This window comes from Prionailurus bengalensis, chromosome D3 (assembly GCF_016509475.1).
Source record: "Prionailurus bengalensis isolate Pbe53 chromosome D3, Fcat_Pben_1.1_paternal_pri, whole genome shotgun sequence".
NCBI classification, from domain to species: Eukaryota; Metazoa; Chordata; class Mammalia; order Carnivora; family Felidae; genus Prionailurus; species Prionailurus bengalensis.
The window spans coordinates 93829374-93855008 of record NC_057356.1 but is presented as its reverse complement, the minus strand read 5'-3'; the positions used below and the strand labels follow the sequence as shown (position 1 = coordinate 93855008).

Here is a 25635-nt window from a genome sequence, read left to right as displayed (position 1 = left end):
GCCTACGCCGCCAGGGCACAGACCGGCACACAGGGTCACCGACACGTCACGCTTTACCCTGAGCCACGGTTTCCTTTATGCTTGTGGCCTTGGCCCAAGGAGTCCAGTGAGAGACCGTGGCCTTCAGGGTCTATAATATGTGACTATAATATGTGAGCCTGTGTGCTTATGGCCGTTGGCTTGGACATAGTCTTATTTTTACTCGAAAATTATGGAGAGGACAGCAGGCATAAAAGGTTCTTAAAAATTTTTAAATGCCTCCAAATGGATTTTTAAAACTCCCATGTTTACGAGTTAAATCCAGGTGCTGAAATACATTTGTTTTGATGATAACTGAATACAACCGCTCGTTAAGCCTTGTACCGTGCACAGTAGAAGCTGGGACAGAAATGACACGAGTCAAGAAAAGTCCGCGGTGATTCGAGCTTTCCTGTTTTCTCGTCACCGACTCCTACCCTAAACAGCACGCTGGCAGGAAGGCAGCATCCACCAGCTCAACGCTCTACAGGCCATCAGTCAACAGGGCGCCTGGGGGCTCGGTCGGTTCAGCCCAGGTCACGATCCCTCGGATCCTGAAATCGAGCCCCGCGTCAGGCTGTCCGTGCGGAGCCCGCTCAGGATGGCTTCTCTCTCTCCCTCTCTCTGCCCCTCCCCCCGTGCTCGCTCACGCGTGTGCGCTCTCTCTCTCTCAAAATACATAAATACGCATTTAAAAAAAGAATCCAGTCAACGCCATATTGGTTTCCCACCGCAAACATTCTCCAGGCTCAGCCGGGTTCGCCGGGCACCCGCGAGCCCATCACCCCTTGCGGCCGCACCCCAGGCTCTCGCTGCGGACACGGGCTCTGAGCAGGGCAGATTCCGAATCAAACGATGCTGCGGACGCGCTCGCCGGAGCCAGTGGGTGCCGCTCCCCAGTGTCGCTTCCGGAACGCCCTCCCACAGAACAGGGACGGAAGAAACGGGACAGCGAGCCCAGGACACGGGACACACGGGGGCGTCCAGGGAGGCGCCCCGCGCTGCGAGGGAAGCCCGTCTCCGTGCCGGTAAAGCTCGAGGTGCAGAAAGCACTCTGCCAGGCGGCATTAGTGGCCCACCTGTCGGGAAGGCTATTTAGTTAAAAATAAAAACGCCGGGCTGGATAAGGGGACCCGGCGGAGTGGCGCAGCCCGCACGCCGCTGAGGAGTGAAATCAACAGCCCGAGACGCTCGCCTGAGCTCCCGTCGCCAGACTGCGGGGAGCGGGCGCCGCTCTCCCGGGACGGGAGGCCGCGCTGTTCTCCGAGGACCGCGGGGAGCGGGGTTTGCGGCTCTGGGGAACCGCAGCGCCGAGGCCCCAGCTGCAGCGACGCCACGGTGGCAATTAGGCGGGAGAACGGGAGCGGGTGAGCAGCGGAGGGAAGCACACAAACAGGGATCGTTTGGTTTTATGGAAAAATGCTGAGCGCACACATGTGCGCCCTCCTTACGGCCGGCGGGTCCCCACGTGAACGCACGTGCGGGAGCCCCCCCCACCCCACCCCAGCAGCTCAGAACGTGGCCTTGTTGGGACACGGGGCCTTTAATGAGATAACTAAGTGAAGACGAGGTTTGAGAGTGTCCTTACAAGAAGCAGATTTGAATACAGCCACGCGGGGAGAAGGGCGCTGAGGCCCAGGGAACGCGTGATGCTTCTAACGGCAGACCCTGAGGCTGCCGCGGCCGCGAGAGCGTCCCGGAAAGCGCCAGAAGGCAGCGGCCCCGCGGGCACCCGGATCCCGACCCGCAGCCACCAGGCCGCGAGGAGCCGCCTGCGCCGCCCGCGGACCCTGCACGCCCCCGACCCCCGCTCACCTGGTGTAGGATGTCGGGGACCTGGGCCTGGCCCACTGGTAGGGGTGCTGCGGCACCGACAGGTACTGGTCGCAGAAGGCGCCCTTCCGGATGTGCTGGAAGGGGGGGACCTCCTCGGGCAGGAACTCAGACGTGGGCGGCGTGGCCCCCAGGTCCTCGCCGGCCGGCTCCACCTTGAGCGCCACCGAGGGACAGCGGTCCAGGGCGGTCTTGCGCGCCTTCACGGGGACGCCGTCGCCCAGCTCCAGGGTGCTGTCGGTGCTCAGGGCGTTGATGGCGGCCACGATGGCGGAGCTGGTGTACTGCGTGCTGTTGCCCAGCCAGGTGTCGTCGGTGACGCTGACCCGCGGCGAGCTGCGCGGGGACGGCGTGGGCGAGTGGTGCGGGGAGCAAGAGAGCTGCCGGCCGTTGAGGCCGTACTTCCTCTTGTTGCAGGGGGACGACGGCCGGGACGTGCGGGCCCCCAGCCAGCTCTCTTCCGTGACGCTCGTGCGGGGCGAAGTGGAGGGCGAGTGTCTGGGGGACCCCAGCAGGCCGCAGGCGCCCAGGCCACGGGGGAAGCCCTCCTCGGGGTCTGTGGTCTTGGGGGACACGCAGGGCGACTGCCACGGGGACGTCTGCGGGGACGCGTAGGGGTACGAAAAGTTGGACTCGTAGGACGAGGCCTCAGAGTTGCAGCTGCGGGAAGACAGGCTGCTGGCCGGGCTCAGGCACGAGGGGTCCCGGTAGGCCTCCAGGTTGGGCAGATTCAGGGTGGCCGTCGAGGGGGGCCGCTTGGAGCTGGGAATGACGTCTCCCACCTCCACATCGTGGAAGAACTGGTTGTTGCCATGGTGCAGTCCCATGTACGAGGTGATCTCGATGCGGGGGCTCTCCAGGGCGGGGGCTCCGTTGGGCCGGATGTGGCCGGAGGACAGGAGGTAGCTGGAGGGCCCGCTGTCCACAGCCCCCCCGTAGCCCGGGGGCTGGCCGGCCGCAGCGCCCGGCATGCCCGGGGCGGCACTCTGCAGGTCGTGGCACAGAGCCGGCAGCGAGGGGTGAGCCGAGCCGGGAGGCAGAGCGGTGCTGATGCTGGGGGGTGCATAACTGTAGTGCTCTAGAAAGGGGCCAGAGAAGAAGACGGCGTGAGGGGCCGGTCGTCAGAAAGCATGCGCACGGCTTGGCGAGCCCGTCGGCGCCGCGCAGCCCCGGGCCGGGACCCCGGGCACCGACCCCGCCTCCCCTCCCTTCTCCGCCCTGCGGCACGAGGGCACCCACTGCACCTCACACCGCCTTCACGCTCCTACTGGCCGTCCTCTGCCCCAAGTTCCTGCCCGCAGAGAGCTGTCCGCTCCCCCCTCCCTTCCGCTCTCCACGCAAACGCCCCCTTCCCCGGCCACCCCCCCCAGGTTTCGGTCCCCATCCCAACCGCTCTCCCTGCAGACACCCCAGTCGATCTCTTCTCCTCGGCACTTAACATCGCCTCGGTCATCACCTCTTTGATCAGAAGGAACTAAGTTCCGTGACAGCAGGACCCCTTGCCTGCTTTAGTTTAGCTTGCTTCCTGGCTGTCTTCGGAGCCTATGACTGTACCCGGCACAGATGAGGTCCTCAGTTTGTTCAAATGGATGGATGGATGGGTGGATGGAAATGTGGGTGGGTGGAAGGAGGGGTGGGTAGACGGTTGGACGTTCGCATGGGTGGTGGGTGGATCGATAGGTGGGTGGGTAGATGGAAGGATGGGTGGATGGACAGGTGGGCGGGTGGGTGGGTTTTAGCTATAGGAACCTGGACATGTAAAGAGATGCAATGAGCTAATCGCTGTCAAATGTCCTAACTACTGGCTACAGACATAACACCCAAGGATCCGACAGAAACCTTTTCTGGGGTCTCTCATGGCCTGGGAAGCAGATGACAGTGGCACATAGCTGTATTTAAGAATCATTATATGCTAATTATAACTTCAATGAAAAACGTTTCTAAAAAATCATTACCAGTGTAATTAGTCATTTTTAACAGGAAAGCCACATTTCTGGAGCCACATCTTGGTGCCTCATTATTGTTGGCCTGGAGAGGAGTACTGCACAGTCTCTGAATAATGGAAACGCACGCATGGAACCCTACACCGTCCCCTGGTTTAAGGGCACTGCCGCCTGGAAGACACTCCCTTCGACGAGGGTGCCGCCCCTGTGCTGTGTTTCAGAGACCCACACGGACCGACCTTGGAGAATCAAGGGTCTCAAAGTACAGGTTCGAGCCCCATCGTATTTGCTCACAGGAAGCAGTCTAGCACCCTAAATAGGGAAGGGTCTACAGCTGTTCTTATTTTTTCCAGAAGGAGCCATTCAACCACGCTCTCTGGAGACCCAGGCTCTTGCCGTCCTTGCTCCCAAGAAGTTCTTGCCTTCTTGCTCTGAATGCCCCCCGGGAAAACCTGCTTGCTATTCCCCAAATGGCCTCTCTTCCTCCAGGCCCCTCGCAGGTGGCCTGGGGAGAGCGCGCAGGCCCACCCCCTTCCCGAGAGAGCACCCCAGGTGCTCGGCGGGCAGCGGTGCTAAGACGCCCTGGCGGAGGCAGCGTGGGCAGAGCTCTGCCGAGGGAGAGAGAGCAGCACTGCCCCTGGGGAGACCGGACGCTGGGAGCGACAGGACGCAATCCCGTCCGGACGGCCCAGCCACCCTGCCGCCCACCTCCTGTCTCGGTCCCCACCTGCTCCCACGGCCCTGCGGGCAAGCAGGACCCGGGACGCTGAAGGCGGGGAAAAGACCAGCCCCTCGTCTCCCCAGGGCAGGAGGTGGGGAGCTGGGCCCACGCGGGCCGCCGGCCCTGGGACCGTGTCCCATGCTCCCCACGTGGCCACTGACACCTGAACACAGGAACTGCAATCAAAAGTTACAAATACGATTACAGTCTTGGTAAAAATCAAGAAGTTACAACCCTGGAAAGGAACTTCCCGGAGAAGGTCACGGTTCCTGAGGAAGAGGTGGCATGGCGGCCGTGTCCCCCGGGGACACGTGTGCACATCCCCACACCCGGACCCGGCAAACCGCCACACAGGTGCCCGAGGGGGACATCATCAGGGGGAGGGGCCGGGCAGGCGCGAGGGGACAAGCCCCCAGAAGGAGGGCCCAACCCAGACTCTGGATCCTCAGCAGACAGGACGAGGCAGGGGCGGCAGGGGCGCCAACACCCGGGCCATTCCGCACGGAACGGGGTCTCAGCAGAAAACGTTTGTTCGCAGCCACACGCCTTCTCGTGTACTAAACACGTTTCCCCGCGTATTAGTATCGTTATCAGTAAGCAGAATATCAGCAAGGAGAGCGTGAGTCCGTTTTACACACTCAGAGGACAGGAGTGTTAGTAATCAGACGTCAAGAAGCGACGTTAGTGTGTTTGGCAGACTGCAAAATTGAGTGTGAGTGAAAGACACGCTCGGCTGTCCTGGTCCCCGGCACCCGGCTCGCTGCCGGCCACGGAGCCCCTGCCTCCTGGGCTGCCACAGGCGCCCAGCCGGCAGCGCCGAGCCCACAACCGCTGGCGCCGGCCGCACACGCCTCTCTGGGCGCCTGCAGCCCCCGCCCGCAGGACAGTGAGCGCAGGTCTGCAGACGCCCCATCCCCGCCCACGTCCGCGCCCTGGGCGCCACCTGCCCGCGCCGCCGTCACACCTGTCCAGACACACACTTTCCCAGACCACCGAGAAAGCCACGCTGCTACTCTCCTGTGGTCTCGGCCCCCTCTGGCCTTCGGGGGGGCCAGACACCCCTGGGGGCCCCCAGCGAGCCCTGAGCCACAGGCATGAGGGGCTCTGCCTTCCCTGGAGCAGCTCGGACTGTGTGGCCCGCCTGTGGGCTCAGGTCCAAGGGCTCCCAGGACCAGCGCGGTCTCGACATTCTGTGCTCCGGGTGGCAACGTCCCGACGACAGGGGCACCTCGCCAGACCCTCCCGGTGGACGAGGCCCCCAGGCCCTGGCCCGCCTGTGGCTGGGGCGCTCACACCCACACGGACCGTGGGCCCTGCCGTAGAGCCCTCGGACCCGTGACGCACATGACATCCCAGCGTTCGGTGAGGAACGTGTTTTCATTTCAAAGGGAATCACCGCCTCCAGCAGACAGAGCACCGGGCGCGGGGCTGAGGGGGAATGTTAAACGCCACAAATACAAATGTGTGTCACAAAGCCACGTGCTGGGTCACCGGCAAGGAAGTGGTGTCCCTTGTGACGGGCCCCCCACCAGCTCCCAGGCTGTCTAGACCTCAAAGGAAGTTTAATGGACCGATCCCTCTATTCCCTGACCCGGTTAAAAGAGCACTATGGGTGGGGTTCCCCGGGCGTCCCAGTCGGGTGAGCGGCCGACCCTTGATTTGGGCTCAGCTCAGGATCCCAGGGCCGCGAGATCGAGCCCCACATCGGGCTCTGCGGTGAGCATGCGAGCCTGCCTGGGATTCTGTCTCCCTCCCTCTGCCCTTCCTCAACTCGTTTTCACTCTCTCTCAGAAGGAAATTTTTAAAAATTAAAAAAAAAAAAAAAAAGTAAAACGGTGCATCCACAGTTTAAGAGTTGGGGCACCCGGCTGGCTCAGTGAGTGCAGTGAACACCTCTCCATCTCGTAGTCGTCAGTTTGAGCCTCTTGTTGGGGGCAGAGGTTCCTTAAAAAATTAAAAATAAACGTAAAAAAGAGGGAAGGTTGAGCCCACAATTGAGCTAGCATTTGTTGGCAAGAAGGTAATCGAAGAGTTAAAAAACAAATCCTACCAAACAGCCGAGCAGGACTGGGCGCCCCCCCCCCCCCCAGCAGGTGCCTGGGCCCCAGGTTCTGACTGCACAGCCGGTGGAGGCGTGCGGGGGGTCACAGGCGGGTTCTGGCTGAAACGGCGGGTGGGGGCGCGGCCGGTCTGACCGGTGTGCCCCAGGAGCGCCGTCTTCTAGAAGGATCTGGAAGAGACCAGGAGGAGCAGACAATGGGCCTGGGCTGTGGAACTGCCGAGGGGACTTTATGTAAACCAAACACTGTCAATAAACATGAGTCAATGAGAAAAGAGAAAGCAAAAAGCCTCATTAAAAAAAAAAAAAAAGACTCATCTAAAACACAACTTTCCCTAATTAAACAAATGACAGACGGAAAGCCACATGCCTGACCTTCGTGAGGGCCCCACAACGGCGGGGCTGGGCGCTGGATGATGGAGGTATCTCTGCCGGGGCAAAAACACATCAAGGGAGACGTCCCTGCTTGCCGCGCCCGGGGGCTCGCGCCTGCTCCCCACTCCGTTTGGGTTGAGGACCCACCTAAGCCGTATTCAAATCTGCGTTACTTAGCGATTCAGTGAAAATGTTTCCAGTAACTTTCTTAACAACCCTGAGATGTTCAGGCTGATTCATGTCCGTCAGGAGCCGCCGAGGCGCTCAACACCCATTAGGGTCACTTTCTGCCGCTGCTTCTGGGACCTGGCCGTCTGCCAACGAGCGTTCAGTAACCTGCAGAGCAGGGGAGCGCGAAAGACAGCGCCCGGGTCCGAGCGAGTATCGTGGGGACCTTCAGAAGGCTCCACACGCGAGAGTGACAGCGGTGTGGCCCGTCCTCTGAGGACACGCACCGCCCCTCCGCCGTCCGCACTGGAGTCCCAGCCCCACGCAGGTGCGTGTCCCCGAGGAGGGACGCCCGGGTGGGACGGGGGCCGCCCCCAGGCTTCTCCGGCACTCGGACTTGTCAGAACTATTTCCTCCCGTTCTGAGAAAGAATCTATTTCAGAACCAGACAATTTTGTCACTTCCGAACCACCACCAGAAAAGTATATCCATGTGTCTTGTGTTGAAGCCAACGGCCTCTGGGCATCATCCCGGCCACCGGCCTGGCCCTGCCGGCCCGTCCCCTGCAGGTGGCGACGGGCGGGGCACGGACGGGCGGGCTCCCCCCCCCGCCGGGCTCCCCTCGTCCTTCACAGAATGATGCTCTCCGTTTCCAGGACCCCCCCCCCCACCCCCTGGCGTCTGCTGGGGCCTGACCGCAGGGCACGGGGCTGGACAGAGGACCGCACACCCGTGACGCCCGGTCCTGTCCTCCAAGACGCCCGACCAGACCTTCTCCCGGGGCCCCACGGCCACCAGGCAGCAAGACGGCAATTTCCCAGGTGACGGAAACAGAGCAAAACAAAACTGAAACACACTCCACGCGAGAGCCTGCCGCCCGGCCCTGTTTCCTGAGCACACAGAGGCGGCGCCACAGCGGCCCAGGCCCGGCGGCCGCGGGGCACACACGGAACCGCGAGGAAGCCCCGGGGCCCCACAACCTGCCCGGGAAGGTCTCGCACCGACACCACCACCCGCCCCAAAGGTGCCCCTCCCCCCAGCCTTCTGCGGCCTCCTCACGGCGGCGGCGCCCCTGTCCCCGGGCCACGCGGGCGCCCCGCACACCTCTTGTCCCTCAGGCCCTCACCTTCTCATTCCCTGTCTTCAAGGAATTGTCATTATCAGCTGCAGTCTTCCTCTGACAAAGGCCCTGAATGAAAACACCCTCGTGCCAGTAACTATTCTGATGGAACATCCCGGAACCTCGGGACAAAGTGCGGACGGTGGGCCGCCCACATTGAATGCAGGGGCGCCTGTCCCACAAGCTGAGGGTCCCCCCTGAGGCCCCCTGAGGGTGCAGGACCCACACTCACCGAGCCCCTAGCACCAGAGACCCCGGGTCTCTTCCTGCCACCGCCACCTTCCTGACAACGGACTTAGGAACAAAGGTCCCTGCAGACAGGTCTCCTTTCTGTGCGCACTGGGACGCACCACCCTCGGCGCCCGGCACCACGCCCGCCAGCCTGGACGCCCGGAGGAGCCTCTTCTGCCGGGGACACTCCAGCCCGGGCCCACAGGCCTGGCCGACTTCCTCCCGAGTTGCCACAGCGACAGCACCGCAGCTCGGGGCCAAAATAACTTAGGAGCCGGGCTCCGGCCCCGGGTGGGAAGCAGGGCGGTGCCCGCCTCCCGGCCGACGCGGCAGCTCCGTCCTGAGCCTGAGAAAGGGGCCCCGCCAGCCTTCTGGGGGGCGCTGGGGCCGCCAGATTTGGGACGGGGGTGGGGGGGTGCAGAGACCCTGTGAGCACAAGCACCCCTCCTGTTCAGTGGGGGCAAATGGTTCTAAACGTTCTAAACGTGCTCTCTCCCTTCCCTCAACAAACGGTGACTACTTGGGCCTGCCGAGCGGCCTGGGGACAAGGAACTCTGTGCGCCCCAGCCCTTCAAGCGCCAGGCGAGACGGAAGCCGTGTGCATGCCTCCTGCCCAACGGGAGCACGAGGCGACGAGAGTGACGGGGGTGGAGGCCCACCACCCACGACTCCTCAGGGTGGGGGATGCCGCTAAGGCAGGGGGAGCCGTGACAAAGACCCGGTCCGTGCCCCCGCGCCCCTGCGGCCGGGCGCCCGTCTCGCCGCGTTACCGGGCCTCGCAGCCCAGCGCAGGGGCAGCTACCCATTCCCGGAGTTACATCCAGGCTCGTTCCAGAGCGAACGTGAAGCCGTTTCTGTCACCCAGTAAAGGCTGGAGAATTTAACGTAACAGCTTACCATAACACCGTGATATTTTAACATTTAATAATTATGATACGTCAATTATTCAGCACAAAGAGGAGGGACTTCATTAAATAATGGCCAAAACCCGGAAGCAATCACCGATGTCCTTCAGCAGGTGATGGATAAATAAACCGGTCCATCCAGACAAGGGACTGTTACCCAGCACCAGAAAAAAATCAGCTACCACTAGCCACGAAGAGACACGGAGGAAACCGGAACGCGCATCACCGAGTGGAAGAAGCTGGTCTGAAAAGGCTACATCCTGTATGACTCCAACTGGAAGACATTCTGGAAAAAGCAGAACTACGGAGACAGTACAGACCAGCGGTCACCAGGAGCTGGAGGAGAAGGAGCCCACAGGGTGTCTGGGGCCGTGCAAGGACCCCGTGGGGTGCAGGAACGTTGCCTGCGTGTCCTCGCGTGCCAGTGCTCTGTGAGGTAGGGTCACGGTGCACACGTGTCCTCGTACGTGTGTCCAGGCCCACGGAGCGTGCACCACCAAGAGCGCCGCCTACCATCCACTGTGGACTGTGGGTGAGGATACAGGTCCAGCACAGTAACAGGTGCCCTCTCCGGGCAGGTGTTAAATGGCAGGGCAGCTGAGGCGGGACGGGGCGGGGGGCCTAGGGGAAATCTCTCCACCTTCCTCTCCTTCAGCCCTGAACCTAAAAGTGCTCTTAAAAGACAGTCTTAGCAAAATGCAAACAAAACAAAACAAAACACGAGTATCTCTCACAAAAATACGTTAAAAGAGGAACGTTTCCTACGCTTCTTTCTAACACGTGATGATGCGAAGGAGGCCTTTCCTCCTCTGCCTGGCCTCCTCTGCCCAGAGCTATCTCCAAGTTGCTCGGGACCGCCCAACCCCCAAAGCCTGGTGAATGCTGGGCCCCAGGTGCCGGCACCCTGGAAGCCTTCCCGCAGGAGACTTTCCCTGGATCGTACTCCCCTGGGAGCCTGGGGGCTGGGGCACATGTTGAGCTGAGGATTAAAAGCAGCCTTATGAAGGTTCCGGCTCAGGGTCGGCTCCGAGTGTGGAGCAGACATTCTGGGAGGCACAGGGAGGCGGCGAGGTCCTCCCCAGCTCTGGAAGCCCCCAACCACAGAAGCCACACGGGGTCTGTGCCCCCCAGCCTTCCGGCACAGCAGCACCCCTGAGGGCCCAGTGGTGGGAGGACAGTGCTGGGAGGCCCTGCCCAGGATGGGCCTTTACACCACGGTGGGGGGGGGGGGTCACAGGCACGGCCCCCACTTTCACCTTGTGCCTCTTGGCAAAGACACTTGCTGAGTGCCTGAAACCGGGGGCTGGAAATCCGCCAGACTCAGGGAAGAAAGTGAAGAGGGCCCTTCCAGTCCCAGCCTCTCCTGAACTGCCTTGGCTCCCACTGACCCCGGAGGCCTGGAGACCCACAGCCGTGGAAGACGAAAACGGGGTGCAGATGACAAAATTCAGGCCGCCTCTGCCTGGCTGCAACGTTTATTCTTTAAAAACGAACAGGACGTTGCAGTTTTTAAAGGAGGGGTGGTGAGCGACGTGGAAAATATTATACAATCATCGCAGAAATGTCGTCCCATCAGCGCCAAGAGCTGCCTTCAGCCTCCTGGCTTTAGCGCCACGTGGGCAGGCCAGAATGGAGAGGTGAGGGGCCCGCTCTGGGGGTCCTGCACCCGCCCCCCCCCCCCCAGCCCTCCTGCCCCGCAGACAGCGCCTGCCACCAGGAGCTGGCTGTGAACATTCAACAGCTCAGCTCGAGTTCTGACTCTGACTCAAGAGCATCCACTCCGGGAGGCTGGAGGTTTCGTTTATTTGTTTGTCTAACTGAAACCTTTCTTTTTGCAGAGGAGAAAATGAAAGAGACAAAGGCTCCCGCTCTTGAGGGCAGACTCACTTAACGCTTCCTCCCTTCCTCCCTTCCTCCGGGAGGGGCCTCCGGGGCGCTCAGGGACAGGTCTGGAGGGGCTCCATGGCCCCCTGCCCTCTGGCAACGGCCGCTCACCACCTGTCCCTCGACAGTGTCCAAGTCCAGGGCCTCGGACACTCGTGTCCCCTGGCAGAAGCAGCACACCCCCACCCTGGAGAAGCCGCCTCTCCAGCATGAGTGCCCGAGAGACCCCACAGTGTGACCCGCAGGCAGGAGGCCTGATGCTCTCCCTGTGGCCACTTGGCGACATGGCCTGTCCCACCCTCCCACAACTCCCCACTAAGCTGGGTCTCGGCGCCCTAGGGGCAGGATGGGGGCCCCAGGCACACCCCCCAGGCCAGCCCTCCTGACTTCAATCTGGTTCCTGCGCCCCCCACCCCAGCCCTGCACCGCCAGGGTGCTGCACCTGCGGCCTCGCACCCCGAAACACAGCACTGGAGGCCCCCGCACCTCCGGCCCCTGCGCCCCCCCTCGCCCGCGCCCCCTCCGCAGGCCCCGCGCGGACCCACCTGGGGCAGCGACGGCGCCTTCGTCGCTCTGGTTAAACTCGAAAAGGAAATCGAAGTCGAACTCCTGGTCCTCCTCCAGCCCCGTCATGTTGGGATGGGCCAGGTCGGGGTTGGGGTCCTTATCCGGGCTCGGGGCCCAGGGTCTGGGGTCAAGGTGCGGGGCCGGTCAGGTAGGGGTCTGGGGTCGGGGGTCAAGGTCCGGTCAGGGTCGGGTGGGGGGGGGGGCGGTGGCGGTCCCGGTCTAGGATTGGGAGGGAGGGGGGCGGGGCCCTGGCCCCGATCCGGGCCGGGCCGGGGTCGGTCGGGGTCGGGGTCGGGGTCGGGGTCGCGGCCTGGCTCGGGGCCGCGGCCGCGGGCACCTGTGGTCGCGCCGCCCGGGGCTCGGCTGCGCCCGGCGCTGGGCCGCGCGTCCTCGGGTAACGTGACTCCCGCCCGCGCCCCTCCCCCGCGCCCGCCCCCGCGCCCCTCCCCCGCCCCCCTGCCGTTTCCGGGTTGACATAAACAAGCCGCTCGCCGGCCGCCGGCTTCCGAGTTTTAAATAAACTCCCGGGGCAGCCGGGGCGCACGCGGCTCCCTCGTGTCCCCCGCCCCCCGCCCGCGTCCGGGGGTCCACGTGCGCCCCGGCCAGACCCCCCGCGGCCCGCGCCCGACGGGCTGGGGGCGGGGGGGGCGGGGCGCGGGCGGAGAGCGGGCGTCTGGGACCCCCGCCCCCCGCCCGCGGACCCGCCGGGTCCCAGGGGGCGAGAGGGCGCCGCTCCCAGGCACCGAGTGGCCCAAAGATGGAAAACTGCGTGCCACCGAGACGGGAGACTGCGTCCCGCCTGCTAAATTTGTGTAAAAGTTTAAAAAAAAAAAAAAAAATCTCTCAAACTGCCGGAGCCTCGTCTGGAGCGAGGATTTGGTTGCTGCCTGAGTCTACAACATGCACGTCCTGCCAGAGGCCGGCGCTCGCCTCAGTGCGGATGCAGTCCACTGGATAGCTGTGCTCGCTTTCTAACCCGCCTGCCCCTTGGACAGGCAGCGGGGGGTGCACCATCTCTCAGCCCCCCGTGGCTAAATCACCCGCAAATGCCAAGGCAACGTGCGGGTTTCCGCAGGGACCGGAAACGCCCTCCCGTACAGTGGGAGGCTCTGCTGTGGCCCGCAGGCTGCGCACATCTACCCGCCGCTGTCTGGCACACAGCAGCCCTTTTGTGCTGTGGCGTCTTCCTCACAGGCTCGTGCCCACCTGCCACCTAGCTTCGTTGCAACACCGTTTGCTTCAGTCCTGCAACTTCTTAAAACACACGTGCACACTCCTACGCGTCCACAAGTAACTGCAAAGCTTTCAAAGGTTCAGTGTGTGGGGACTGAAACCCAAGGCTAGGACACAGCAGCCGGGCACAGCAAATCTAGTGTACAAGGCAGGTCTGGGCACCATTGTCTCCTACGTCTTTGCTTCAGCCGTCCGTTCTGACTGTCCCCAGTGTCTCAGCGCCACGCACAACTGGCATCTGCAAGAACACGCAAACTTTACAGGAGAGTGAGCGTCAGCCACGGAGAAGGACACGTCCAAGAGAGGGAGGGCGCGGGACCACAGCCACTGCTGCTGGTCCGCTAAGGAACAAGCGCCCTCCTTTCTGCCCTGCGGGCCCTTTGCCCTGGGGGTACTGCTTTTTCCGGAAGCAAATAAGCTGCAAATCACGTGACACCCCCCCCCCCATGATTCTCTCCCCTGACCCTTTTCAAAATGCCTGGTTTTCTCCAGTGATAAACTATAGTTCACTTTGGCCTGATTTAGTTTCTAATAATAGTGCTCACTTTGAGATGCATGTTGGAGGGTTGTTTTGTTTTAGTTCGCTTTTTTTGCTGACCTTCGGGCAAATGGAAGTCTGTTTCTGTTGAGAAGCCGCAACATTTCATTTTCTTTCCAGCTGTTTTCTCTGCAGCCACCTTCTAGTCCCCACCAAAAATGTACACACAACAGCCCTTGTCATCTGTTTAGACGAAAACTTTTTGGTCGACCGTTCGACCACTTTCAGAGAAAGTGGGTTCGCACTTCCGCACGCACACGGGTGCCCACCAGCTTCCCACCTGGGCCACCGGACCAGGACTCGGCCCTGCCCTGCCTGAGGCTGAGCTCCCCGCCGCCCCCAACCTAGTTTCAGATCCCCAACCAAAGCCACCACATGGGGAGGCCAGGTTTTTAAACTCTCCCCTTACCAGCACCCCCCTCCCGGTGAGTGCCTTTCAACTTGTAGATGGTGTGGAGCTATTTGCCAACTCAGCAGACACTCCTGTCCTGATGCAAATGTTTAGCTTGGCGCTTAGTCTCTGAGGCTGCGGGTGTGGGAGCACAGAGCTCCAGCCCTGGGTGTGATAGAGCAGGGCCTCTCCTAATCTGGATTAGGAAACTGCGCGGCCGGCTCGAAGTTAAGTGTCGGGAGAACAGAGCGAGCTTTGTTCTGTTCCGGAGAGCCCCGGGGGCATTCTGTGTGGAGCAACCTCGGAATGGGTGGGTGGGTGGCTACCTACCAGGCCTTGCATTTCCCTGCGCTCTCCACGCGGAAAAACAAGCACAAGGCCTTCAGAAACAACAGGCCTAATGAGCTTCAACCCAGATGCTCATTAAACTGGAGGGAAGTGCCGGGGAATCACGCAGATTCTCACAGGGGCAGCTGACGCCTTAGTCAGGCCTTGGGGAGGGGACAGATCACGCGTCCTCCAGCGCTCGCTAGGCTGGGCAGGCGTTGACCTGCAGAAAACGGAGCGCCTGTCTCCCTGAAGGACTCGACCACGCTTTCTAGCTGCCTCGCCTCACAGTTCTCACAACATACACTGATATTCACCTGGTCCAAAGGCCTCGCTGCACCTGGCCTGCTGTCTTGTCTGCAGAGGCCCTTTGTCAAATGCAGGAAACAGGAAGAATCCCCACCCCCCCAGATGGCTTTTTTCCTTGTGAAAGAAGAGAGGTTGTTGCAGGATGGGCCACCGGCTGTTCAAGTGAAGACACTCGGAAAACGGTGTCCCAGAATCCAACAGCAAAACCTCAGCACACTTTTTAGAAACTGTTCCAATAGCGAGAGCTTGGCTCATAACCATCACCTGGTATTTACATTTAAACAGCCCCTCAACTGGGACGAAATGGCAAGAAACGCACGTCTTCCTCCACCACACAAAAACACCCGGCAGATAATCGATCTCCTTTTGATGAGCGCACCGACTGGCCTGGGCTCCTCTCTGTTAAAGAACGTAGGTTCTCGAAGCTGGCGAGAACGCGGCTCTAAGTCTGCTCTGCAAATGCCGCAGGAAAGTTCTGGTCCTCGGAAGCACGTCCGCCCCAAAAGCTCACTAGCAAGTCTGCCCGCTGTCTTAAAATAATTTAAATAAACATCGGGCGCTCCTAAGGCCTTTGGGAAGGTGTCTCCCGGTTCCCAGGGTGCAATCGCCGTCCCCGTGCCCCGGCAGGATGCCGGTCACCCCGGTGGGAGGCCGTTTTCAGACACCTGCGGGAGCACAGCCGGTGGGCGCTCCAGGCCGCCCGGCTGGAGGTGGTGGCGCTTCTAAGGGCAGCGGGCCAAGGGGACTCCGTGAGACTCCCTGTCGGGAGCGGAGTCGCCATCCCCAGGCTTCGTTCACTTTACGCACTTTTGGGACTATAAACAAGCGGCTTGAAACTTGGCGGTCTCTTTTCAAACTATCCTGAATCCTTTTCTACGGTTGGAACTCGCCCTCTACGAGGTTGCAAAATGTTCTGAATTAGGGGCTGTGTCCAGACAGCGCGTTCGATGCCTGGAGTCCTGCGGGTCGAGCCACCGGTGAGGCAGAGCCGGGGCGGGGGGCGGGGGGCGAGACGGCGCCCGCCACCGGCGGAGCTCGCGGAGGGGCGCAGACCCCCACCTCACGCCGCGTGGCTGCTCTCCCAGGCCGCAGGGTGGCCTTGCCCCCGCTGGGGACGAAACCGGCCGAACTTCGTTCCCAAAGAAACCTCCTGGCTCGGTCGCAAGGCGTCTCCTGCGGTGGCGACGGCCCTAACCTCGCCCGGTCCCCGGACCGCCTGCGTTTGAACGCAGTTTGTGCAGCGGCTCCGCCGCGAGGCTGCGCTCAGCGCTGGAGGAGAGGAGACACCTATTGGCAGGAAGGCGCGCTCGAGACCAGGGCTGCTCCGGGGAAACACCAGGGGGACACCGCTTCCCAAGCCGCGCCGCGCCGCGCCGCGCGCCCCGCCGCCCGCGCCCCTCCCGGCGGCGGACCCGGGCCCGGCCCGCTCGCCGCTCCCGGGCCGGGACCCCGGGGGGCGCGGGGGGAGGGGGGGCGGCGGCCTCGCCGGCTTACCTTCCTCCGCCGACTTCATGGTGCCGCCGGAGGGCGGCGCGGGCCCCAAAGTTTCTCCGCTCCCGCAGACTGCAGCCGGAGGCCCGAGTGGAAACTTGGAAGGGACTGGAAAACTGGTACTTGGCATCCACGCGGCGGCGGCGGCGGCGGCGGCGGGGAGCAGGAGGAGCGGGAGGAGGAGCGGGAGGCGCTCGGCGCCGCCGCCCCGGCCGGGTCTCCCGGGAAGGCAAGGACCTCTCCCCCGGCTCAGCGCCGCCCGCCCCGGACAAATGTCATTGGGGGGCGTGTGCGCGCGTGGCGGGCCGAGCCGCGGCCCTGGGGCCCGAGCTGCGTGGCGGGGTGGCGGGGTGGCGGGGGCTCGGCGGTGTGCTCCCGCGCCCCGGTGCCCGCGCCCGGCCGCCCGACCCGGCGCGGTGACTGTGCCGGCGAGTTCGGAGTCCTCTGAGTGTCGCTCTGACGCAGGGCCGCGCTCTGCCTCCTGCCTTTTTAAAGCTGGAAAACACCTCCCCCGCCTCCCCGCCGGCCCGGCCGCTCCCGCGCCCCCTCCCTGCCGTGACATCACGCCCCCGCCCGAGCCGGCGCAGGGCCCGGAGGACAAGTCGCCGAGCTCCTGCCCTCCCCGCGCCGCCGCCGGGCCCGCTGCTCGCCGGGCCCGCGGGGCGCACGGGGGGCGGGCAGGGGCGCACGGCCCCGGAGGGGGCGCGCCGGGGGCGGGCAGGGGCGCCCGCGGAGGGCCGGGGCGCACGGGGGGGTGTCGGCGGGGGCGCCCGTGGAGGGCGGGGGCGCACCGGGTGACACCCGGGCGCACCCGAAGAACGAGCCGGCCGGGACGCCGGGGTCCAGCCCGTGTCCTAAGGGAGTCACACTCTGCTTTAAAGAGGGGGCGGAGGGAGCGGAGACGAGGGGGCCGAGAGCGCCCTGCATGCTGAAGTCATTATGTAAAATCGCAGGCTTCCCCCGCTGTGGAAATTTGGAAAAGCGCTTCCATTGGCAGGCCCGAGAAAGGAAATTCCCATCCCGCTAAATTACTAACAGATTGCACGGCAGTCCCGGGACGTGGACGTATTGTCATTTTACTCTGTAAATATCTGAGCGACCCAGATTGCCTGCCGCGTGAGCTAGCTGGGGGGGGGGGGGTCCCGGAGAACCCGGGCACAGCCCCCACGCCCGCCCCCGGGCTCCCAGCCGCCCCGGGAGGGACTTTGGGGTTCCAGCCGAGGGGGAGGGGTCTGAGCCCGGGAGCTGGTTTCGGGAAGGCCCCTCGAACGCCGCCGGTTCACTTTACACTTTCTTCTCGCCCCCCCGCCCCCCCCCCCCCCCCCCGCCTCTCCTCGGCGCGGCTCAGCTGCCAAAACCGGACCGTATTTTCGTGTTGGCCTTGGATGGAAGGGGTTGGGGCGTCAGGGCGGTTAAAACGTCTGGTGTATAAAAATCATAAATCTGCTGCACGACACCCTTATGTGGTTTCAAATAACCCCAAAAGCAAAGTTGTGTCTGCCGCGCGGACTCAGGAGGCCTGCAGGCAGCGGACGCCCCACAAGCCTCCAGGGCCTGGACCCGGGGGGGGGGGGGGTGCAACATTTGCCCCAACCGGTGAGTTTCGCTGGCTAATCGGTGCCCGACGGAAGCCGTCACCACCGCCGTCTGTTGGGTTATCCAGCCCGTTGGGGACAGAACTGAAATCCCTCTTTCCACCCACTCTTCGGTCAGGCGGCCGCGCGCCCGCGGGTGTCTGGGTGGCTGTCAGGACACTTCCCAGGTGCCCCTACCTGGAGATCTGCCCCCACGCGGTGAACTGGGCCTGGCACGTGCCTTGGTGCCCCAGGGCCGGGGAGAAGGTGACGCGGGGGAGGGGGGAGGATACTATGGCTTAGGGCCGGGGGGGGGGGGGGGGAACCCCTCGAGGATGCTGAAGCTGGGGGCACCCCATCAGGATGCCGCGAGGCTGGGGGGACCCTGCGAAGACTCTGAGGCTGGGAGGGGGAGGGGCGCGCATCCTGCGTGGGAGGCCGCCAGGGGGCGCCAGGGCCTCACAGCCCTTGCCCCTCCCTCGCCCCGCCCCTTACCAAGATCGTGCGGCCCGGGGGTCCTAGTGGCCCACATCTGGGGCCACGGGGAGGGTGGAGGGCAGAGTCCGGGCACCGGGGCAAGAAGGTCTCACAAGTTGCATGAAAACAAAAATTGACCCCCATCGCTTCCTGTCCGCCCCTCCCACACAGGCTCCTCCCCGTTTTCTTGCTCTCCCACCTCCCCTTCCTCACATCTTCTGCCTCCACCTCTCCTCCTTCTCTTCCCCACCCTCCTCTTCCTCCTTCTTGTCTCCCTCCAGCCCCTCCCCTCCTCTCCATCCTCCCCTTCCCCCTTTCCCCTCCCCATCTCCTCTCCCTCCTCCCCCTCCCCGGCTCCTCGCCCTCCTCCCCTTCCCCCTCCCCGCTCCTCTCCCTCCTCCCCTCCCTCCTCCCCACCTCTTCCTCTTCCCCCACTTCCTTCTCCATCTCCGCTTCCTCTTCCTCCTAGTCTCCTCCCTCCTCTTCCTCCTCCCCCCACCTCGTCCCCCCTCTCCCTCCCCCCTCCTCCCCTTCAGCAAATAATTTTCACTCCATCCAGAAAAGCTCTCTTCCTGTCTGCTCTCAATGCCTCCTTCTTCCCCGCCCGGTGACGGGATCCCCGTCTGTTTCCCTCTGTTTAATGCCGTTGCCGGGACCACGGTGGCCGCGCGCCAGGGCGCAGGGAGTTCCGGAGGCGGCGGCGGCTCCTCGGCCAGCGCGCCCCCGGTCCGCCCGGGGCGGCTCCTGCGGCCACCCCGGGGCCACCGCGGTCGGTCCCCGGCCGCGGCCCCTGCGCTGCCTTCCGCCCGTCGGCGCGGCCTGCGCGCGGGTGTGTTTATCGCCGCTACCAGGAGAGACGCTACACGGGTTTTATTTTAAGGATCGGTGACTAACGAAGTTAAAAGGAGCTGAGGACAGAAAACAAGACTATTTTTAGATTACTGTTGTTTCTGTGGATTATTGGGGCGATGCACCCAGGGAAGCTGACCGTTTTCAAAGTCCCTTTGGGCGCCAGATCCCTCCTCCTGGAGCGCACCGGAGTGTCGAGCGCCCCGAGCCCGGCCGTGCCTGTCGCCTGGCTTTGAGTTTGTGCGCGAGTGCAGCCGAGATGTGATGTGTGCGGGCCGGGCCGGGCCGGGAGGGCCTGCTTGCGCTGCCCTGCAGCCGAGGCTCGGCGCCCTGCCCTGGGGGACCCGCTGGGGCCTGCGGGGTCCGATCCTCCCGGCCGCCTCGGTCCGCACCGGCCAAGCGCAGGCGCTCCTGGGCAGGGGGTTCGGCCGGCCGCCCCTCTTCCTGTTACTCAGCTGGGCAACCAGTCACTTCTTGCTCCTGGACGTCACCTGGGACATCCGCGAGTTAGGGGAGAGCGTGGTTCCTGCTGGACCTGTGTTCCGGACCACAGCCGAGGCCACTCTGAAACCACTTCCGTTTAGGGGCCCTGAGCCTCTGACCCCTGTCGGCCGCGGGTGGGGGTTCTCCTTCCTCACGGCACCTCTCGCCGGCAGGAAGGGGGCACCCAGGCGGGTCAGAGCTGCCAGGACTCGAGCTTGGGGTGAACTTGACATCCAGCAGAGTGTGGAGATGGTGCTTACTAAGAAATCACAACTACAGAGGGTCATTGGCTTTCAGGTGAACTGCTGATGTTTTTAAAAATTGCCAGTGCAGGGGCGCCTGGGTGGCGCAGTCGGTTAAGCGTCCGACTTCAGCCAGGTCACGATCTCGCGGTCCGTGAGTTCGAGCCCCGCGTCGGGCTCTGGGCTGATGGCTCAGAGCCTGGAGCCTGTTTCCGATTCTGTGTCTCCCTCTCTCTCTGCCCCTCCCCCGTTCATGCTCTGTCTCTCTCTGTCCCAAAAATAAATAAACGTTGAAAAAAAAATTAAAAAAAAAATTGCCAGTGCAGATAAGTCTCACAACTGTTCCTGGAGTTGGGGAAGACGGGGTGCCCTCTGACGGCACCCGTGTCAGAGCATTCGGACCCCCCCCCCCCCCGGGTGCAGGTGTTCGAGAGCTCCGTGAATGTGGGCTTCTGAGATTCTCCGCTGCACTTGACTCACAAAGTCTCTCTGTAACCCACCCCCTTCCCCTGGGGCCCTTCAGAGGCCCTTTTATTGTCTCTCTGCCCAGACGCAGCCCGACCACCCGGTCCAGGCACCGCCAGGTCTAAAACCTCAGTCGTCACAGACTCACTCACCTTCCCTGCCCGGGGCACTTGCCCAGGGCACCAAGGTCAAGGCCAAAGTGGTCAGCCTGGCACCTGATGTTCTCCCCGCTCCACACCTGGGGCAGCCCTGGGGGACCTCCTCACCAGGAAACCAGCCTCAGTCCCAGGGCCTGGAGGACCGTCTCCCCACCTGTATTTGGCCAGGCACCAGAACCTTCCTCCAAGCCGCCTGCCGCCCCTGCCCAGGGTCCTCACCTCCCCCTGATAAGTCTCGGCCCGCCTCCACAGCCCCCTCTCACTTCCTGGCGTGACGGCCTCACGTGGTAGCCCGTTTGTTTCGCACCCTGGAGAACCTTCCGTGCCACCTGAGAAGTACGACCCCCCTGCTGTCGCGGTGGACTGTCTGTCCACGCCTGGCGGGTCCGGCTGCTTGATGATGCGGTGAAGTTCTTCTGTCTCCTTGCTGGCCTTCGCTCGGCTTGCTTGAGCGCCGTGGACGGTGGGGCGATGCCGTCCGCGACTACTGTGGGACAACTGTCTGTCTCTCCTTCCTTCCAGGGGTTTCTTCGCTGTGTGTGGGAGCTCTGCGGCTGCGTCCTCCTGACGGGTCGGGTATCGAGCGTCCCTCTGGGTCATTCATCGCACCCTCGTGTTACAGTCTGTTCTGTCTGACGTTCGCACGAGCCTCTCGCCTCTGCCGGCCCGTATCAGACGCTGTCTTGCACCGCGTTCGTCCATTTGTGCCTTTGACCCCTAGGGGCCCTCCGTCTCCAGCTGGAAGGCGGATGGTGGGGTTTCTGTTTGTTTCACTCGACAATCTCTGCCCTTTGACTGGATCGTCTGGTCGATCCACATTAATGTTCTTATCGATGCGGTCGGCTCTACGTCTACGGTGCTGTTTTCTGCTTTTCTCGTGCCTCCCTTCTTCTCTTGCCTTCTGTTGCTTTTTCAAAATGCCGGCCGACTCTTCCCTAATGCGGCATCTCAGTCACGATCCGCTTCACGAGATGCTCGCTTGCTTCTGACGCTGGCGTGAACCTCAGTCCCAGGTACGCTCACTCCCTTTTCCCGAGTTTACGAGATCACGTGACACCCGGTCCTGGCGACACTCCGATAATTATCGCTCTCCCGTCTCCTTAGGCCACACGGCTCTGCCCTACCCGCTTCCTCTGGTTGTTATCGCACATGTATTACACGACTATCACATTTGTATTAATCATAGGCCCAATGTCATGTCACAGACACATTGGTTTACACAACCGCTTTCTGAATTGGTTACAGAAGGAGGGAGAAATGTTGTACATTTGTCCTTACCGGCGATCTGGCTTTTCGGGCGGACTCAGCCTCTGTCTGGGGCGCTTGCCTTCAGCCTGAGGCGCGTCCTGCTCTATTTTGCGAGCTGGGTGGGTCCTGCGGGCGGCGAATTCCGTCTCGTTGTTGGCGTGCTGTTTTAACCTGGGAAAGTCTTCATCCCCTTCATCTTCGGAAGATGGTTTCGCTGACGATCGTGCTGTTGCTTGACAGGCGTTTTGCACACGCGGCCCGCCGCCTCCGGGCCCGCGCAGGCCCTGCCGAGACGTCACCGTCAGTCCCTCGTAAGGGGCGCATTTTTCCCTCGCTACTTTCAGGATTTTCTCCTTGTCTTTGGCTTTCGGCGTTCTCCTTTTCGGCCACGTGTGGGTTTGAGTCCACACTTATCCCCATCCAGCTTCCCGGGCACCTGCGTCACTATTCGGTGGTAGGTCGGGGACATCGGCCCCCACTTCTCTCTTTCCTTCTGCCCTCCGTCTCCCGCTGCGCACTTGGTGCCGTGACCCCCTTCCTCTACGCCCCCTGTGTCTTCTTCCCTGCGTTTCCGCCCCCTCGGCTGCGATCTCCACTGGTCTGTCTTCAAGCCAAGGAATTCTTTCTTCTGCCCGTCCCGGTCTTCTGTCCTCCGCTCTCGTGTACCTTTCCCTTTAGTGCCGGTGCCTTTCAACTCCAGAACCTCCACTTGGCTCTTTGCTATGGGTTCTCCCTCTTCCTCCACAGTCTCCTTCACGTGACATCCCTTCGCCTCTCGAGTGCAGCTGCCTTGAGTTGCCCGGTACTTGGGGTTCTGCGGTGGGTACTCGGCAGTACTTTTCTGTGAAGTCTGGCACCTGCCGGCTCCCCCAGGCGGCCTCTCTGCCCGCCTGCTTTCCGACGCGTGTGGGTGCCTTCCTGCGTCTCGAGTGCCTCATAATTGTTTACTGGAAACTGGACGTTCTAGATAATATATCGTAGCAACGTGGGGTTCTGCCCCCCCCATCGGGGGCCTGTTCCTGTCCTTCGCTTGCTTATCTGTTCAGTGACTGGATCATCTAGTGACGTCTCCTGCCCTCCCGGGGTGTCCAGCCCCTGACGCTGCTCCCAGGGGCCAGAGTGGGGGTGTCTGCGCCCTGCTTCTCCTGCGGGGAAAGCCCTCCGGCGGGGGGCGGGCGCAGGGGCCCCGTGTGCCGGGCTGCAGCCTCCGGAGCGAGTCTCTGCCTCACGAAGCCGAGGGCGGGGGCGGTCCTGGTTCAGACCCCGCTGCCTCGCGCCTTTCCTAATGAATTTTCCCAGATTTTCTCGGATAGATGTTGCATGTGCTGCTTGCCTTCAGGACCGCGTCCACAGGCTTCAAGTGGTGGTTCTGTTTGAAAGCGTGTCCTCCGGTTCCACCTGGAGAGGCTCAGCGGCTGCCTGCAGCTCTCCTGGCGGCATCCCTGCATCGACCCGGTCTGTGTCCCCGCTGCCCCCCCCAGGGGCGCGGCCGTGAGGGTCTTTGCCTCCGTGAGGATGTGAGACGGTGCCGCTCACGTCACTGATGCCTCCCGCTGGTCACTCAACATGTTGGACCCTTTATTCCGGGGCAGCATGGTCACGGGTTGAACCACGTCCCCCGAGAAGATGGGTCAGAGCCCTAGCTCCTGGTCTGTGCCCACGGGGGCTTATTCGGAAAGAGGGTCTTTGCAGACGTGATTGGCTCCGAGGAGGCCAGTAGGTGTGCAACCCAGTGTGACCGGGGTCCTTGTCAGAAGGGGTCACGTGGCGGCATCACCACGTGGTGACGGAGGGCAGGGACCGGAGTGCCAGGTGCCGCCAGCACATGGGGCTGGGCAGAGACGGGGAGGGCCCCCACGGGTTGGCGAGGGCCACAGCCCAGTGGTGCTTCGACTCGGAACTTCCGGAGGGTTGGCAGCGGTGTCGGCCGAGGTGACCGTCCGGCATCCCCAGGGGTGGACACGGACACCGTGCGGTTTCATCTCCTTCTGGGATGTCCCCCACGTCCTGTCCCGTGGCCCCCCTCCCCTGGATGCCACCCAGCTCCCTAGAGGACGTGTCGCGGGAGCGTGGCCGCCAGCCATGGCCACCAGCACTCCCCTGTCATGCAGCCTCTGCCTCAGGGCCTGGCCCACGGTCTCTGAGGGGTCATGGGACCCCCCCCCCCAACTCCCCGCAGCCTTCCTGCACCTGCCGGAAGGAGGCGTCTCTTCCTCTGGGGTTTGTGGGGCCAGCCCGTGGCTCCTCCTGGAGAAACTCCGCCACCCGAGGCCGACGTGGAGGGAAGCAGATCCGCAGGCGGGTTTGCGGGCGGTTCAAGCGTCTGGATCCAGCCGGGCCCGCAGGCCTGTGAGCGTGTCACCGGGCTGAGGACACGACTCCCCTCCTGCTCAGGCCGGTCTGACTGGTGCTGCCACGGCTACGGGAGCCACGCGGCGTACAAGACACAGCAAGTGCACGTGGCCAGACACGATCTTCTCCTCCTGCGTGCGGACGGGACGGCCCAGCTTCGGAGGCAGATGAGAACCAGGCGATGCCCGGAAGAGGCAGGAAGAAGGAGGTGCTGGGCCGCGTGGTCTGCCGGAGCCCACAGAGGACGCTGCCTCGCTCTGCACCTGGAATACTCTTGGGAAACACAAACTGGGCCGAGCCGGCGGTCCACGGCGTGTGCCCGTCGGGCGGCGCAGGTTGTTGAAATACCGCGGGGGCTCCTGTGCCGGCCCGGACAAGCGGCCCCCGGGCCCCCCGCGCCCGTGCTCCCCGCCCGGCCAGCCCTGGGCGGCCACAGGCTCCCGGAGACGTCACGCTCCCGTTAACTGACCTTAGTTTCTAGCACGCGAGAGGCACCTGCAAACGGGGGGCCTCAGCCTTATCGGCCCCACGTGCCCCGGGCTGAGAGGGTCCTTCTGGCCACGTCCAGGGAGGAGAGACCACTTCCTCACGCTGCGGCCTTGGCTCTTGTCACCCTCCCGCCTTTTGTTTCTGACAATATTTGGGTTTGCACCTGTGAGTTCACAATGTCTTCTAATGGCAGCATTGAAACGCGTCCCTTAAGCTGGCCGGCTTCCTGGATCTGTTCAATTAAGCGGCAACGAAACGGGAGTGTTTTTATCCCCGGTCTTAGACAGGGATGCCGATCGTCTTCATCCCCTTGTTCGATTCTCCGCGACCTCCCTGTTAGGCCCGGTGCCGTGCTGCTGGGGGGCGGGGGGGGGGGGCTCTGCAGGACCGCCCCCCCCCCCCCCAGGCCCAGGCCGCGGCACAAGCCGGGTGCTCCTCCCAGCGTCCTGGCTCCAAACCCCAGGGAATGGAGTGGAATCCACCCAAAATCCACGCAAGACGTGGAGCCCAGCCCGGGCTTGTTCGCTGAGCTCCCCAAACTATTTTTAAAGTGTTTTTGGTTCAATAAAGGTCTAAACAAGTTTTGCCAGGCGCTTTTTCCATTAATTTGCAAACCAGAGTGAATTTCAAGGGAAATTTAGTCCCATGAGCTTCCGATTCATTTACACTTAACTCATCAAGATGCTGTGCGGGAGCCGTTTGATGTCCGGCAGACGGCAGTTTTTACAAGCCTGCTCTCAGAAACAGGAAGTGGCATCTTGCCAGAGCGTAAGCGAACGCCGATGCCGTTTCAAACCCCACGCCGCGAGCCGCGGCCCCGGGCCGTGTGGCCCCTGGAGCCGTGGGTGGCGGGTGGGCGGTGCCCTGTGAGGGATCAGAATCGCCCACCTGGGCTGGCTGCTTCGTGAGGGGGGGAGGGGAGGAGGGGGGGAGGGGGGAGGGGGGCCGCGGAACACGCGGGGCAGAGCGGTGCCCGCCCCAGCCCCTGGGCCTCCGGCACTCCGACGGCGACAGTGTTCCAAAGGTGCCCTTTCTTACAACTGCGGTAAAACGCGCATAAAAATTTACCAGCAGCCACTCAGGGGCGCAGGTCTCCGGCAGTCCCCGGTCCCCAGAACCCCTTCGTTTTGCAAAGTGACCGACCCTTTGTCCCCCTGCTTCTGAGTCTGGGGACTTTCCTGCTTG

At 62.9% G+C, this 25635-nt stretch overlaps 1 protein-coding gene and 1 long non-coding RNA gene across 11 annotated transcripts in view; one reads left to right on the top strand and one right to left on the bottom strand.

The window, feature by feature from the left end:
• The window catches only part of NFATC1 (nuclear factor of activated T cells 1), a 105351-nt gene extending 88661 nt beyond the window's left edge, over nucleotides 1-16690 (bottom strand). For 2 of the 9 annotated variants that reach the window (XM_043559126.1, XM_043559130.1), the window contains exons 1-2: nucleotides 16117-16689; nucleotides 1834-2929 (exon numbers count right to left, since the gene is read on the bottom strand). In XM_043559126.1, the coding sequence (XP_043415061.1) occupies nucleotides 1834-2929; nucleotides 16117-16675 (1655 nt within the window). In that variant the 5' untranslated portion in view covers nucleotides 16676-16689. Of the gene's footprint in view, nucleotides 1-1833; nucleotides 2930-11802; nucleotides 12214-16116 lie in introns of those variants that run through there. The other 7 variants (XR_006294030.1, XM_043559124.1, XM_043559125.1 and 4 more) reach the window with 7 other exon arrangements.
• Nucleotides 16691-20674: 3984 nt separating this feature from the next.
• Nucleotides 20675-25035, top strand: LOC122470885. Of its 2 annotated transcripts, none has more exons than XR_006294028.1 (2): nucleotides 20675-21374; nucleotides 21850-25035. It is a non-coding gene; the product is annotated as an uncharacterized LOC122470885 (long non-coding RNA). The 2 variants fall into 2 exon arrangements; XR_006294029.1 differs by having other exon boundaries at nucleotides 20675-21728.
• The last annotated feature ends 600 nt before the right edge of the window (nucleotides 25036-25635 follow it).